The sequence below is a fragment of the Pediculus humanus genome, genomic scaffold (genome assembly GCF_000006295.1).
Source record: "Pediculus humanus corporis 1103172108318 genomic scaffold, whole genome shotgun sequence".
NCBI lineage: Eukaryota > Metazoa > Arthropoda > Insecta > Psocodea > Pediculidae > Pediculus > Pediculus humanus.
In genome coordinates this window covers 832,809-849,399 of record NW_002987887.1, presented here as the reverse complement: position 1 = coordinate 849,399, position 16,591 = coordinate 832,809, and the positions used below count along the sequence as shown (strand labels likewise).

General features: G+C 39.7%; 2 protein-coding genes across 2 annotated transcripts in view; both read left to right on the top strand.

Moving 5' to 3' along the window:
* Nucleotides 1-10,711, top strand: part of Phum_PHUM602700 (uncharacterized protein) — a gene marked incomplete at both ends in the record, with an annotated part of 11,331 nt that extends 620 nt beyond the window's left edge. The window contains 16 exons of the mRNA XM_002432813.1: nucleotides 4-149; nucleotides 900-1,096; nucleotides 1,182-1,460; nucleotides 1,530-1,840; nucleotides 1,936-2,335; nucleotides 2,429-5,195; nucleotides 5,289-6,219; nucleotides 6,302-6,813; nucleotides 6,893-7,153; nucleotides 7,222-7,473; nucleotides 7,556-7,809; nucleotides 7,889-8,100; nucleotides 8,195-8,425; nucleotides 8,511-8,761; nucleotides 9,081-9,339; nucleotides 9,419-10,711. Of these exons, the coding sequence (XP_002432858.1) occupies nucleotides 4-149; nucleotides 900-1,096; nucleotides 1,182-1,460; nucleotides 1,530-1,840; nucleotides 1,936-2,335; nucleotides 2,429-5,195; nucleotides 5,289-6,219; nucleotides 6,302-6,813; nucleotides 6,893-7,153; nucleotides 7,222-7,473; nucleotides 7,556-7,809; nucleotides 7,889-8,100; nucleotides 8,195-8,425; nucleotides 8,511-8,761; nucleotides 9,081-9,339; nucleotides 9,419-10,711 (8,556 nt within the window). The remainder of the gene's footprint in view (nucleotides 1-3; nucleotides 150-899; nucleotides 1,097-1,181; nucleotides 1,461-1,529; nucleotides 1,841-1,935; nucleotides 2,336-2,428; nucleotides 5,196-5,288; nucleotides 6,220-6,301; nucleotides 6,814-6,892; nucleotides 7,154-7,221; nucleotides 7,474-7,555; nucleotides 7,810-7,888; nucleotides 8,101-8,194; nucleotides 8,426-8,510; nucleotides 8,762-9,080; nucleotides 9,340-9,418) is intronic.
* A 3,517-nt stretch (nucleotides 10,712-14,228) lies between these two features.
* On the top strand, nucleotides 14,229-15,985 carry Phum_PHUM602690 (uncharacterized protein; the record flags this gene model as incomplete). Its single annotated transcript, XM_002432812.1, has 2 exons — nucleotides 14,229-14,289; nucleotides 14,652-15,985. The coding sequence occupies 2 exons, from the start codon at nucleotides 14,229-14,231 to the stop codon at nucleotides 15,983-15,985; spliced, it is 1,395 nt and encodes a 464-aa protein (XP_002432857.1).
* Between the last annotated feature and the right edge of the window lie 606 nt (nucleotides 15,986-16,591).

Genomic DNA, 16,591 nt, shown 5'->3' with positions numbered 1-16,591 from the left:
GAGAGAGTCACACTGACGAGTACGAATAATCCGAAATCGCCCATCGAAAGGCCAGACATACGATTGGTCGATGGTCCATCGATACTAACCGGAAGACTGCAAATATTTCACAATGGAAAATGGAGATCCGTTTGCACAAATTCGAGAAAGTAAGTTTCCCCCCCCTCTCTCTCTCTCTCGCATATGTCAACTCCATCATCATCATCATCATTATCATTTCATTACACTCGTAAATGGGTCATAAAATACGAATTTTTTTTATTATTTGAGTTACGATAAAATTATTTATTTATCAAATTGATTAATTTTGAATCATCATCATTATCATCATACTCGGAGCACGCATTACTCATTTAACAAAGTTAATGCCACGTTTATTTAAACGAAATTCATCATTATCATTATCACAGACGTCGTGGTTGTAGACGTCGTTGCAAACAATGTTTTCGAAACGAATTAAATTAATTATTACGAAGGATGCATTATCATAAATAAATCTTTTCTCTATTTTCTAGTGCCACGACCGAGTGAGAGAAAAGTTAATTAATTAATTAATAATTTATTACCCGGTAATTAAAAAGGGAAAGACAAACAAAAGAAACAAACAGTAATAAAGTGCATATATAATTGCATTAAGAAACTTTTTATTAATGGGCGAAATGAAAAAGGAGGAGATTTTCTCTCTCTCTCTCTCTCTCACTCTTAACGGTCATTAAATATCACGTTAAAAAATAAATATTTAAACACTATTATTATTATCATTATCATTATCATTATTATTTAAATCCGTCGTCCGTTCCAGGTTTTGTGTTTTCTAAGGAAGAAACTCGCGAACGGGGATGTTGGAATCATTTGGACTTTATCGTTATCATTATTATTATTATTATATTTTATTACAGTTGGACGAGAGCGGATATGGAAACGGCATGCAGACACCTCGGATTTCAGGGGGGGGAATGGTGGGGTTGGGTCAATAGAGAAACGGGTACGGCCGCTCCGAGACTCTTGTTGGAAAAGCCAAAATGTTCGGGAGTCGAGAAAAATCTTTTCGAATGTCAACAATGGAGCACGAGACAATTGGGATCCGGAGTTTGCGGTGAGTGAGTGAGTGAGTGAGACAAACCAATAGAGAGAGCAAGTGTGAGAGAGAGAGATAATTATCGATGGAATTTTTTTTCCAGATTATCATCCGGATTTAGGTATCGAATGTTTACCGTCGCACGCATCGAACACGGCAACCGTTCACCACTGGAGAGGAATAAGGTTCGAAAATGCCAAATATGAAAAACGTTTGAAAGAATCCAACACTCTATACGTTCCAGAATCGAAATCCGTTTTGGAAAACGTCGACATACTCCATGCGGGATCCGGAAGGGATTATAATGCAACGTCCGCGGTGACGGTCGTCGGTGTACCACCCGTAATGGTGTCCATTAACGTTTTCCACTCGGCTTATAATGGTATTAATTATTATTATTATCATTTTCCTTTAATTGCTTATGAGAAACTAATCTTTCCCCCGGGAACAGGTATAAACATAACACTACCGAAATCACCGGTCGTATTGAAAAATTCAACGGTTCGGGGTAACAGGGGTCACGGGATTTTCTTGAACAGTTCATACGGTGACGTTTTGATAAGTAACACGATTGTTTCCGACAACGGAGGTGACGGACTACGTTTCGTCGTACACGAACAACAGAACGCACAAGACGAACAATTCGACAGGAGTAGTTTCTACGATTTTTGCATGATACCGACGACGGCGAGTCAAACGTATCCGGTAAGAGTTTGGATGCAACAAACGGAATTCAATCCGAATTCTAAGGAATGTTATCAGGTGAGATGCAAAAAAAAAAAAAAAACAATTCAATTGATGATAACGATTCTTTTATTATTATTATTATTATTATTATTAATAATATTTTCCCGTAGAATTTTCGCACGGCCTCCGATAGAGTTTTAACGTTCGAAGTTGATTATGCCATGTCGGGAGGAAATGACGACGGCGACGGTGGCGACGGCGTCAACCTTTCCGTTTACGACGGTTCTTATTTCACCGATCCACTCCTCGTCGACGTACCTGTAAGAAACAAAACGAGACCTCAAACCGTCGTCACGACCGGAAATTCAATGTTTGTCGCATTCAAAGCCAAACCTCACGCGAAAGCATTGATTTATATAAAAATAACGGCGGGCAAAACGAAAAGATACGATTTGAACGTTACCGGAAGTACGATAGTCGACAATAACGGAAGAGGAATCGCGGTTGAAAATTTAAACAGCGGCGTACACGTTCATCAAACCTCCGTTTCGAATAACAAACACGTTGCCGGTAAACAGAAGAGAAGAGAAAAAAAAAATGAAATTTCGACGCGCCTAAAAAAAACTAAATATTAATCGATTGATTTGATTTTTGATTTTTTAGGTATCCACATTTTAAACGGAGCCGGTGACGTAAACATAACGGAAAGTAGGATAGCTTTCAATCAGGGTGACGGAGTCAACATATCGTACGCGGGTGGAACGAGAAACATAACGAAATCCGTTTTGTCATCCAACAGGGGATTCGGGATTTCGATTTGGTTAAACGACACGAAAAATCCCGAACGGATTTTGACGAATCAGGAAACCATCATTTCCTACAGCGAACTATTCAAAAACGATTTGTCGTCCGTTTTCGTGGGAAATTTTTGCGGGGATTCAATCGTCAACATATCCGGAAATTGGTTCAACGAATCATCCGACAACGCCGTAGAAATTCAAACTTGCTGGTTGAAAAATTCATCGCTCACTCGTTTGCAAATCGGACACAACGTTTTTTACAAAAATGAAAAATTGGGCATTAAAATCGTGCCCGCGTTGAATTTGAAGGGTAAAATCGAGTACAATCACGTAAACGAACACGCGTACGGTGGGATATTGATAAAAAATCCCCTCGAATACGAAGAACAATACGACGATTTCGAATCGATGCCCACGGATTTGCTCGTTCAATTCAACGAATTTCAATTCAACAGAGGCGTCTACGTCGTCAATTTGGGTCTCTCGCCCTACAGCGACGTTCAAAGGATTTTATTCACGAGAAATTTCGTTCGGTACAATAAGATAAAGGAACCCTTCGACAGAGGGATGGGATACGCGGACGAGGGCAAAATACGATTGAATCCGAGGAGTCGCGTGTCCGCACCCGTCGTCGTGTCCTCCAGCAACGTCGACATTTTCCGTAACATAATACAAAATCACGAGTCCAAATACGAAATCGGAAGTCATTTGGAGGATCAAAGTCAAGTCATAAATTGCACCTACAATTGGTTGGGATACTCGCAAGAGGAAAAAATTTACTTTCGTTTGTTTCACCGAAAGGATCGTTACAATTTGGCAAAGATCGAATATCTACCGTACCTTTTGCACTCGAGTAATCCCGCCACGCTCACGACCGTCGTCAATCCCACTTTCGTCCCGCAATTTTGGAACCCGGGATCGAACGTCGTGGGCGGTGAAGTCGACGGGATCGAAAGTTTAAGAGCCGGAGAGTATTTCGTGGAAAGAGACATAAACATAAGGCCGGGTGGTAAATTGACACTTCACAGCGGAGTCACCCTCAGATTTTCTCCGAGCGTGGGTTTGATGGCCGGAGGACGATTGGAAGCGAGAGGACACGGTCCCAACACTATTCTATTCACGTTGAAAGAAGATAGAATCGAACCCGTCGAAGGAGAAAACGAAGGTGAACAATTGGCGCGAGGACCCCAGGAAAACAACGATACGAACGTTAGATTGTTGGGTGGGAAAAGCGATAAAGAAGGAAGGTTGCAAGTGAAAGTGGATGGTAAATGGGGAACGGTTTGCAATTACGGTTGGAACGTCGTGAACGCGGCGCTCGCGTGTCATCAATTGGGTCTCGTTTTAAATCCGCACGATTGGTATCTCGAAAGAAGCGAAATCCCATTGGCGGGCATATCCGAAGACATAGTTTTGAGTAACGTCAAATGCACGGAAGAAGATTTGGATTTGAGCAAATGCAAATCGGAAAAGGTTGGAGATTTCGAAGGTTCTTGTTCTCACGACAACGACGTCGGAATACGATGTCACGATCCCGTTTGGGCGGGAATTCGATTCGGCGTTCTCTCCGAGCCCACGACTCTACAGTACGTCACCATCGAAAAAGCGGGTCTTTTGGATCACGCGACGAACGCTTTTAAACCCGCATTGCAAATCGATTTCGCTCGTCACTCTTTGGAAAACGTTCGCGTCGTCTCCAATTCCTACGACGGTTTGGGCGTCATTTATTCCGATCTTTACTCGTCCGGTGCGAGCAACACGATCAGGAATTCCGAATTCAGTTTTAACAAAGGGAACGGAATCAGTTTCAAACAAGTCGGAATGACGATCGTCGGAAGCAGTCTGGAAAACAATCAATTCGCCGGAATACGTCACGATCCGTCGATGACGAAAAAACAACAGAGAGAATTAGCCGGATGGTTCGTCGAGAGATCGGATCCGTACATTTACAATCCGATTTACGTCCCTCACACGTCCAACATCAACCTGGAAGATACGGAAAGTCGTTACGTCATAACTCAAAAAATCTCGACGACGAACGATCCAATTGAAAAAACGTTCACGGTTCGAGTTCGTCCGGGTTACGTCATCGGCATTCAACTTCTGAATCCCGTTCACAATCGAAGCACCGAAGAAATAAACATTTACGATTCGCAAAGTTTATCGGGATCCCCGGAATCGTGGAATTTGAAAAGGGATCTAACGGTTTTCCCGACGACGAGCAGTTCTTTCGGCATAACGATCAAATATTCGAGCGGATCGAAAGGTTTGGGCGGTTGCGTTTTCATGTTGTCGTCGATTCGCGCTCCCGTTCAAAACGTTCCCAACAGAGTCGTCCGCGGGGCTTTTTCATCGCTCACGATAAAAGACACGAAAATCAAAGGGAACGAAAAAGGATTGTGGTGTTCTTACTACAACAGGTACACGGACGAATTCGGGGATCATTATTTGAGACGATCGAACGAATCGATAACGATGATCGGTTGCGAAATATCACACAATCGACAGGAAGCCGTTTACGTCAATTCTCCGTATTGGAACGTTCACCGTTCGAACATATCCGAAATCACGTTCGTTATAAATTCGACTCTCATCATCGATAACGGAAGAGGGATTTTTCAATTTAGCAGGTGAGTAAAAATTAAAAAGGAATTTTCCTTTTTTTTTTTTTTAAAGAGAAAAAAAAAACAAAATGTCTACTACCCCTTTCATGTCTGTTTCAGGGACGTTCGACAATCAAATAATTTATTTCACTGGTTCCTTCACGACAATTCCATCGAGAGAAACATTTACGGAGGATTCGAAGTCACTCTTCCCTACGTTTGGCAATACAACGAAAATTTCACTCATTCGCTCCGTTTCGTCAACAACACTTTCCGTGGCAACAGACAATTTTCGTTCGTCGTCGACGGTCACTACGCCGTCCTCAACATGAGCGACAACGTTTTCACCGAGAACAAATGCAAAACGGGACTCGTTTCGTTTAGGGGAATGGAAAAATTCATGAACGTCGATGGTAACACGATAGAAAGGAATTCCGGGTCGCACATGATCGAATTCAAAATCGAAAGTCAATCGGAAATATTGGGATACGTTCCGGCTTCGTTTCGGTACAACGTCGTCAAGGGAAACAATCAACAGAATTTCCTGTCGTCGAAGGGTTTGCAACAGTACTACAGATCCCCGTCGTTCGTCATAGGTTTCCACGGCATTCAACACGTGCGAATCAACAATAATCTTTTCGGACGAAATTCTCTCGACTACGAATTGATCGCGGGGATTCGAACGGCCAAATTGGACACGTACGTCGACGTGACGCACAATTGGTGGGGTTCGAGCGACATAAACGTCATAAAGGAAAAAATATTCGATTTCGACGATTGGAACAATCACGCCATAGCCAATTTTCGACCCTATCTCGTCGAGGATAAAATGAACGGATCCCTTTCCGTGTCGTGGGAAACGCCCGCGGTTTTCGACGCGAACAACATCGGAGGACGCATAAAAAACGATTTGATTTTATATCCGAGAGAAGAGCCATATGTCATAAGGAGAGACATAACCGTCATGCCGGACGTGACTTTGACCATCGCTCCTGGAGTCGTCATGGAATTCGAACCAAACATTGGAATATTAGTGCTCGGAACTCTAAAGGTACGTCGATTATTTTCCGATTCGATTATCTCGTTCCACGTCGATTTTTTTATTAATCCCACTTTATTTGTTTCTTTTTCAGGCACGGGGTAAAAAACACAATCCGATAATTTTTAAACCTTCGCCCGTGTCGAATCCGGTCGACAGATATTTAAGATCGGAAAATTTGTACACTCCTTCCGTTCGACTTTGCGCCGGTGAAAATTGTTCCCTCGAATCCCCGAAACCCGTCAATTATGGTTTTTTGGAATACTACAATCGTACGACGATGCAATGGGTTCCCGTTTGCGACGATAGGTTCACGGAAAAAAATGCACAGGTCGTGTGCAAGGAAATCGGATTCGATTCGATAAACGTGAGATTCGATCTAGGACCGAGAGTGGAATTTCATCCCAATTCTCTCACGAGGATTTGGTCGTATCCGGAACCCCTTCAATGCACCGGAAATGAAAACAGACTCGAAGAGTGTGAAATACGTCTCAACGGACAACAGTATAATCACGTTCACGAGTGTTACTGGAATTCGGATTTTGTTTTCGTTCACTGCGGAGAAAGAAATCTACCCAAACACATGCTCTATTGGGGTGGTATCAGGTAATTTTTTTTCTCTTAAACGCGAGTGGTTAGGGGTTGTAATTTTTCTTACCCCCTCTCTCCTTCCCCCTTCTTGCAGGTTTGCCAACGGACGATTCGAACAAAATTTTTACGAACATCGAATCCATGACGTCGTCACGCACGAAACGTCACAGAGAAGCGAAAGCGTTTTGGAACACGTCAACATAACCGGAGCTGGAATACTACACAATGAAAAATCTCCAGCCGTTCAAGCCGTCGTGAAAAGTCCGCATTTGTCAAATTTGAACATAACATTTTGCGCGGATGATGGAATCAATTTGATATCACCAAGCGATCACATAAGATTACTTTTCTCCAGGTGAATATAAGAAACCCCCCCCTCCCCATGTTTTTCCCCTAATTAAAATTTCCATCTCGATTTTCCAGCATACAAAATAATTTAGGAACTGGAGTGAGCGTTCTATCGCTCACCGGAGAAGGAAGAGATTCGGAAGAAAGTTCTTTTTACCCGTTGAAACAAGGAACGGAACCCTATCACATATTCAGTTTGGTCGACGTGTGTGACACGAACAAGGAGATTTTGGTTGAGGAAAGAGTCATTTTATATTACAAATACGACAACGTGCCCGTCAATTGCGTCAAAATTTTCCGTAACGTCGTCAAACCTTTCGGATTCAGGTATGGCGGATAGACGTAGAAAACCTTCACGAAAGAATTTTAAGAAAACAATTTAACTAATTGTGACGTCATCACTTTTCAGGTTGTTACAATTCAATCTCTACAACAGCACGACGAAACCCGGAAGACCGGATACGATTTCCGTGTACGACGGAAGCATATACAACGTGACGGCTCCCCTACTCACGACCATCGAATCCGGATCTCCCCTGGGAAAGAAAATGATAAAAACGACGGGACCCTCGTTGAGCGTTCGATTGTTTGCGAACGGAGCGAGTAGCGTGCACGGTTTCATAGCGGAAATTGTCACGCTACCGATATCCGCCATCGGATTCAGTGAGTGGATCTGTTCGAGTGCGATTCGATTCGATTCGATTCGATACGAATAAACTAATCGAACGATTTTTGTTTACAGATCGCGACGTTCAACATAACATATCGTATTCCGTTATATCGAACAACGAACGTGGAGCCATAGACTACCGGAGCGCTGGAGAAGTCAATCCGACACTCACAGTCGAATGGAATCAATTCACGAACAATTGTAAACATTTATACGGTAATTTCACGACGTGCGAAGCCGCCATACAACTCGACGTACAAAATCCTCAAAATTTTTACTTTAGGGTAAGCAAACGAATGAACGTAAACCATTTCCGGTAAGAAAAAAGAAAAACAAAATGGCGGACGACGATTTAAAGTGTTTGGGTTTTTATTCCAGAACAATTTGATTAAGAGAAATCAGGGCGGATTACATTTGAGAACGGATTCGAGAGGTTCCGCGACGGCTTTGAAAGGTTGGATATACAATAATTTATGGACGGAAAATCGTAACAAACCCGTTTTGCACGTGGAAGGAAGGAAAAATTCCGCGTATCAAGAAGTGACGGTTTTTAGAAATTTTTTTTCGAAAAATTACGCGCCCTACGAGAACACGATCATATTGAAACAGGTGAGAGTCCCCCCGACGATTGTGACTTGTCACAAGGGGGGGGGGTGGGAGCTGGAAAATTATTATTATTATTTGTTTTTTCCAGGTCATATCGAATTTCACGTACAATTACATACAGGAAAATTGGGGAGCCTACGTTTTGGAAGTGTCCGGTTTTCAAAAAGTTCGCTTGCCCATTTACCAATCCACGTCGCACAACGGATTCTATCACAATTACGGAATGAATAGCGAAAATCACGCGACCATATTGGCTGGAACGGCTGGACAACATTACGTTGATAACGTTTTATTTAATCCGGATAACGATTATGAAATTGTGACCGTCAACAGATCCCTGTAAGTTTGTGCCTTTTCCATTCTTTTCTCCCTAAAACTTGTCCTCTGCACACATGCGCGCGCACACCCCCCCCCCACACACACACACTCGTCACAATAAATCGCTTTCAACTAATTTTTCTTTTTTTTTTTTTTTGTTCTCGCTCGTTCGCGTTCGGTTGCATGATCACCGCAGGGCTGGCTTGGACAGGTAAGAGAGAGAGAGAGAGAGACACATCAAAAACTAATAATTATACGCACACGTGTATCTCACACGTGTATCACACACGTTTTAATAATATATTATTTTACCTAAATAAACGTTTTAATATTATTTTAGCAGTTTGGACATTTGGAAAACATCCATTGATGCGAAACACAATTGGTGGGGATTCAACGAAACTTTGGCCGTGTCCGGACGAATAAAGGACCGATTGGACGAACCCGATTTGCTCGAAGTCAATTTTCAACCCTTTTTGCAAAGCAACAAATCGATATTGGACGACAAGTGTCCACCCGGTTGGAAATTGTTCACCGACACGTGTTTGATATACGTGGGAGCTCCGATGTCGTTTCGAGACGCCCGAGATTTTTGCGAGGTAAGTACAAAAATGAGATTTTTATCGATCTATCGATAGATCGAATCGATCAATTCGTAATTAATTCTACGTTTCTTAGGGAAACAACGCGACGATGCCGTACATATTTGGAAATCACCTACGCCTCTACCAGTTCCTACGATCTCAACAAAACGATTTTCAATTCTACGATCGAGTTTGGATTCGACATCTCGACAAGATAAAAGAATGCACGGTTTTCACGTATCAGCGAATCGAAGTCGACGATTGCGAACGATTGAGTCCCTTCGTGTGCGAAATCGATCCATCGGTCACGATAAATTTATTCTTTTGGAAAAACGACACGACGATATTGGCCGTCTTCGGAGCCGCCGGATGCATTCTTCTTCTCATGGCAGTCATCGTCATCTTGTGGTGCACCAAGTGTAAAAAAAGAAGAGAAGAAAGATTGGAAAGGAGGAATTCGATAAGGCAATCACTCAGATCCCTGAAATCCGTGGGTTCGACGAACGGTTTGAGCGACATCGGATATCGTCAAAACGTTGGATCGTCGTCGTCGCAAAAATCCAGTCCGACAACTCTGACGAAAGACTACAAGAAGATGATGAACGGGAGTTTGGATTCGATGGAGAAATGCCAGTACAATTCGAGCATGGACGACACTCAAAGCTACGACATTTACGAAGCGCACAATCCGAGTCTGTCGCCGAAATGGGATCATCGTCCTTCGAGACCGAGCTTCGACCTGACGTATCAGAACAAGGGATTCCGGGATAATTCGACGTTTGCATCTCGCGAAGACAACGCCCTCAGCGATACGACGACGGGACACGACAACTACTACGACACGGGAACCCTACCCCTCGCCTCTCCCAGCATCGCGAACACGGATTCTATAACGGATTTGAAGAGAGGAGTGCTACAGCAACAGCAACAGCAAGGACGACAGGAGCAACCGCAACAACCACCACCGAACGGTAAATACCTCCCCTCTAATTTCAGGCCTAACAATTATTACGTTCACACTCCTCCTACGTACGACCGTTCGATCCACGTCGCGACTCCCGATTCCGAACTACTCACCGAAAACGGTTACTTCTACAATAATCCTCCTCCAATGCAAACCTACTACGATTGCAACAACAGCATCTTCGACATGTCGACGACCAAGAGTAAACCCTCGACGGAATCACTTTTGGAAACGAACGTGGACGACGACGAAGATAATACTAAGAAAACTCACGTGAGTAGTGGTGGTCATCTTCCGAAGGCGAAGAGCGAAGCACTCCTCGAAACGAACTTCGACGTCTTCGAAGTCGGTTTACCTCCCCCAAGCGAAGGACTATCACTCTCCAGCAGGAGTAAGAGTCAACCCCTTGAGACGTCCATGTAGCCTCCTACCCAAAATTCGGATTTCAGAGTAACCTGTTCAATCTGCAAAAAAAATAAAATAAAAAAGACTGTTAGTGTTGTAGCATTTTTTTTTTAATAAAAAATTTAAAAAAAAAAAATTTAAATGTATTTATGTAACACGAAGGGGGGGTTTTATTAAACCTAAAAATCCCTAAAAAAAAGTAATGATAATAATAATAAAGTAGTAGATGCGATATAAAGTAAATGATCTCATTTTTTTTTTATATTATTAATAATATTAATAATAATTATTTATATGTATTTGTATGTATTTTTTTAAGGGGCCAATTTTGTACGTGTAAATAATAATAATAATATATTTATGTAAAATAAATTTTTTTTTTTATTATTTTTTCCCTAGTATAATCCCTCCCCTCCTCCCTCAAAAAAAAAATAAAAACCCCCCGAATGATTTGGAACCGTTATCCAGGCGACGAATAATAAATCCAACGATTTTTTTTTTTATGAAAGACGTGGGTCCCCCCCGTATTTATGCCGCCCCCCCTCCCCACATCCACTCAGACGGCGTCGATCGTTCGCGTTACAAATTAAATGACACGGAAACGAAAAAAATAAAAAAACGTCTGAATCAGGGGAAATGGAAACGAATTTGATTTTTTATGGAAATCGAGAGAAAATTTTTTATGGAAAGAATGGGGGAAAAAAAAAAAAAAAACGGGAAGAAATGCCGGGGATGAGAATAGGGGTGGTGGTACCTGATGATGGTGTTGTACCTGTACGTTTACGTTAGAAAATGAAAATACAAACGAGAGAAATACTACGAGCGATCAAATCGAATCGTATCCCAAAAAAAAAAAAAAAAAAAATTTTTTTTAAATTGAAAAGCGACGGATCCCTTTCCCTACTCTTCCCTTCCTCCACTCTACTCACGATGCGGTTCCCTAAGGATATATTCCCCCCCCTCCAACATACAAATCGTGCGCGAACGTTATTAAATCTCCCATATGTTAATATACATACATACACCTCGTAAAAAAAAAAAAAAAATAATAATAATAATAATAATAATGATAATAATAACTCGACCGGATTCGCGGTTTCGTGCAAAAAGGAAACAACCGTAAATTGATAATAATAATGATGATGATGATGATGATGATAAAGATTAACGGTTTTTTTCCAATAAAAAAAAAAATAATAATAATAATAATAAGGAATCTCGTTTTAACAACACCTTTGGCGACGATGCGAAAATTTTTCCTTTGAAAAAAAATTATTATTATTATTATTTTTCCTTTTCCTCCTTCATTTCGTTCCCCGATTCCCTCCCTTCCTAATCCCACCCCCACAAGTATCGACGGGGGGGGGGTTCCCTAAAATCTCTTTATCAAACCCCGTTAATCATTCGTTTCCTTCGACACGAGACCTTTACCATTAACATCATTATTATCGCGTACAAATTATCATCATCATCATTATCATTATTATTATTAATTTTTTTTCCCCGTCGCAGAATGAAAATCGCGCCGTACGGTTCGAAACAATTTTCGAGAAAAATCGATTAATCGTTCGTTCGATTTATTTATCGTTCTCGAATCGACATGAAAAATTATTTAAAAAAAGGAAAAGAGAAAGAAGCAGAAGACGACAACGTAAAACCCTTTTTCTATCTATTTTCCACCCCTCACCCCCACACTCACACGCACTTTCTCCTTTCACCACCGCCACCGCCACCGTCGCCGCCGCTCTCGTAATTTCGCGTATTCAATAATAATAATAATAATAATAAATATCAAAAGGTTAACGTCCAGCAAAGGTAATTAAATGTAATCTCTTTTACAGGTCGTACTACCACTACCACCACTACTACTACTAGTCGTAATAATAATAATAATAATAATAATAATAATAATGATAACTCCTATTAAAAAAAAAACCAGTTAAGCCGTTTTTTAATTAAAAAACACACACAGTTCGCGTTCAAGACAAGACGTCTTGTCGAGAATTTTTTTTTTTTTTTTTTTTTATTTAAAAAAAAAAAAAAACTTCACCTGGACGTCATAGGTTCGTTCGGTGTTGATCTCGTCGATCGCGTGTATTAAAAAAAAAAAATCGAAAAAATCGAAAAAAAGTTCGATTATTATTATTATTAATAATTTATCGATTATATCGATTTGATTTGTAATTTTTTTTTTACAAATTCGCGTGATGTTAAAATAAAATTTAAAAAAAAATCGAGTGACGAAAAAAAAAAAAATTTATTATTATTATTATTATTATTATTACTAATTTAAGTTTTTTTTTTTTTTTAAATAATATTTTGTACGATCGATCGATCGATTGATTGATTGATTGATTGACTTATTGATTTACAATGCACGGTAAGATTTTTTTTTTTAATTATTAATAAATAAATAAATAAATAAATTTTTGTTGTTAATTTTGTTTCCGTTTGATACTAATATGGAGTTTTAATTATTATTATTATTATTATTATTATTTTAAAGGTTTATCATTTTGTGATAAATGATTGTCGGTTGTCGGTTGTTGTTCGTTTGTTGTAGGAGGAATGAGAAATAATATTTCACGACTAACGTTTCGAAATTAAAAAAAAAATTCTCGTTAAAGTAGGTAAAAAAAAAAAAAAAATTCGAAGGTTTGTTTGTTTTCCGTTTGTTTGTCGTTGTTTGTTTGTTTGTTTGTTCGGGGGGGTAAAAAAAAAAGTTCAAAAAAATTTGCGTACGGTATTGGGTGAAACGAATAAGCTTGCATAAATTTTTTTTTTTTTTCCGTTAAAAAAATTTAAAAAAAAAAATTAAAAATTTCGTTTGTTCGTTTGTTTGTTTGTTCGGGGGTGTAAAAAAAAAAAAAAAGTTCAAAAAAATTTGCGTACGCGATTGGGTGAAACGAATGGGCTTGCATAATTTTTTTTTTTCGTTAAAAGAAAATTTTTAAAAAATTAAAAATTTCGTTTGTTCGTTTGTTTGTCATTTTTTGTTTGTTTGTTTGTTCGGGGGTGTAAAAAAAAAAAAAAGTTTAAAAAAATTTGCGTACGCGATTGGGTGAAACGAATGGGCTTGCATAATTTTTTTTTTTCGTTAAAAGAAAATTTTTAAAAAATTAAAAATTTCGTTTGTTCGTTTGTTTGTCATTTTTTGTTTGTTTGTTTGTTCGGGGGTGTAAAAAAAAAAAAAAGTTTAAAAAAATTTGCGTACGCGATTGGGTGAAACGAATGAGCTTGCATAATTATTTTCCGTTAAAAAAATTAAAAATTTTGTTTGTACGTTTGTTCGTCGTTGTTTGTTTGTTTGTTGTTAAAGCTTGCTTCTTTTTTTTTTTTTTTTTGTAATTTTCGTTTAACAAAAAATATTTTGTTGTTTCCATAAACTTGATTTGACTTTTTAAATTTATTTAAAAAAAAAAAAAAAAACTGTTTGTTTGCCGGTAGGTAAAAATCACATAAATTTACTCCTCCCTTTTTTTTTTTTTTTTTTTTGTAATTCCCTTTAAAAAACAAACAAACAAACAAACAAACGATGGTTCGTCCCGAGGGTATAAAAAAAATTGCTTTAAATTTTTTTTTTGACAATCGTCAACGTAAGAAAATTTTTTCGTTTTAACGGTTGGCACCAATTGATATTGATTGTTCTCGTGTGTGTTTTTCTTAACAGAGAAATTGGGAGACGATGGGCGTCGCGTTACTACGGAAAACGCATGCTCGACAACAGAAAAAGTCTTGCGCTTTTTAGACGACAACAATGGATATCGCGAAAAAATAAATCTAAATAAAAACAACAAACAGCACCAACAACAGCAACAGCAACACCAACAAAATCAATTTTTTTTTGATATTAATAATGATAATAATGAAATAAATAATTGTGATAATGATAAGTTGACGCAGACGACGACGACAACAACGGTGGTGGTGGTGTCAAATAAAAACAATACAAATTTAGTAAACGGTGTGCCGATTATAACAAGGGGGGGCGAAGATGACAAAATTGATACGAAATGTTCGAAAAATAAATTTTGGACGAGTAAAGTTGACGGTGTCGCGAAAATAACAAAAGGAAATTCGGAATCGAACGATGATATCGATATATCGCAACAACCCGTTTGCGTCGAATCGAACGTAAAAACCTTTTTTAGTAATTTATTAAAATTTTCGTTGAAAAAATTATACGGGTCGGAAGATGCGGGAACGGATACTAATCAAAAAAACCAAGAATCCATTTCCGGTCATCTAACGGAAGAAGAACAACAGGAACAAGGAGAAGAAGAAATGGGTAATTTACAAACGGGTGATAGTCGTAGGGCTAATAAAGACGGCGGCGGCGGCGGCGGTAAAAGTCCGGCGAAAAAAAAGACTGGTTTCCTATTGAAAAAAACATTGGTTAAAGATTCGAAGTCGACGCCGACATCGACGGTGTCGCCGCCGCCGCCGGTGCCGGTGCCGCTGCCGTCGCAGCAGCAGCAGCAGCCGACGACGTCGACGATTCAAAATTTAGCCGAAACCGATACGAAATCAACATCGATTAAAAAAGTTAAAACCGAAGATGAATATTTGAATATTACATGTCGAGAAGAAGAAAAAGCAGAAGAGAAAAAAGTTGTTTCGCCCGAGGATATCGTGGGAGCCGATGATCCAACCGTGACCGGACCTAACGGAAATGTGAACTCAGTGGAGGTTGATCCGGCGGCACAGACGGCCGTGAACATGATTTCCGATGTTAACTACTATATCAGGTCCGAATCGTCGTGGAACCAACAGGTTTCCTCAACATACGATAATAATAATGACCCATTGACTCATAAAAAATTATCACCGGAAAGCCGCGAATCGAGTTCCGAAAGCATATTTACGGATTCTTTGACTCCGAACGGTTTCGCCGCACTCGTTAACGCTAAAATATCGGAGGAGGATCATCAAAATCATCGTAATCATCATGGGATTGTCGACCGATCCGAAAGTTCGACGACATCGAAAACATCGACCCTATCTCAGAGACAAGAAACCGAAGATTTCGAGAGAACGTCTTCTCTCGAAGACGTCACTCTCATCGACGAACAACTCACGGACACGGAAGAAGATTCCGCAACTCTTGGTCCCGACAAACCCGAACGTGATCCGAACGATTTGTCAGAGGGTGGCATTTCGAATGCGTCTGCACCGTGTCAAAGGCCAACGTCATTCACTCTTCACAAGCACAAGAAAGTCGATTTGGAACCTCTCACGAGTAAGTACATGCTCATGCTCACGCACACTCACGCACACGCACATTACAAATAAATCCTCTTCGTCAGCAAGTAATTAAAAAATCCTATCTGACAAAACCTTTTCATTTTCCCCCCCTCCCTCCCTTTTTTTTAATTATCATTATCATCAACACCACCATCATCATCATCATCATCATCATTATTAATTTATGAATAACTTCCATGTACTGCTCTCGAATAACAAATGATAACTTTCAATCTCGAAATAAAATAAAATAAAAAAAATTTAACACCGTTAGATTACGACCACGATGATGATGATGATGATGATGATGATGATGATGATAATAATGATGATGATAATGATGATGTTAGAATACGAGTAAAGAACATATCATCAATTTATTTACGTGATTCACGGTTTGGTGGATATCTGGAAAGTATTTCTCTCATCTTAACGTTTCCATGCCGAATCTTAACCGACGTCGATGCCGCCGAAATGAGGTCTCGTTATATTGTTTTCATTATTATTATCATCATCATCATTATTATTTCGATTCTTTCGTCCGATCGTTCCTATGTGTATGCCTGTTTCCGAAAAGGTCACGACTACGTGCACACATTACCTCGTACCTTTTCCTTTTCAATCATTTCACGTTACGAATTGACTCTGTCATAC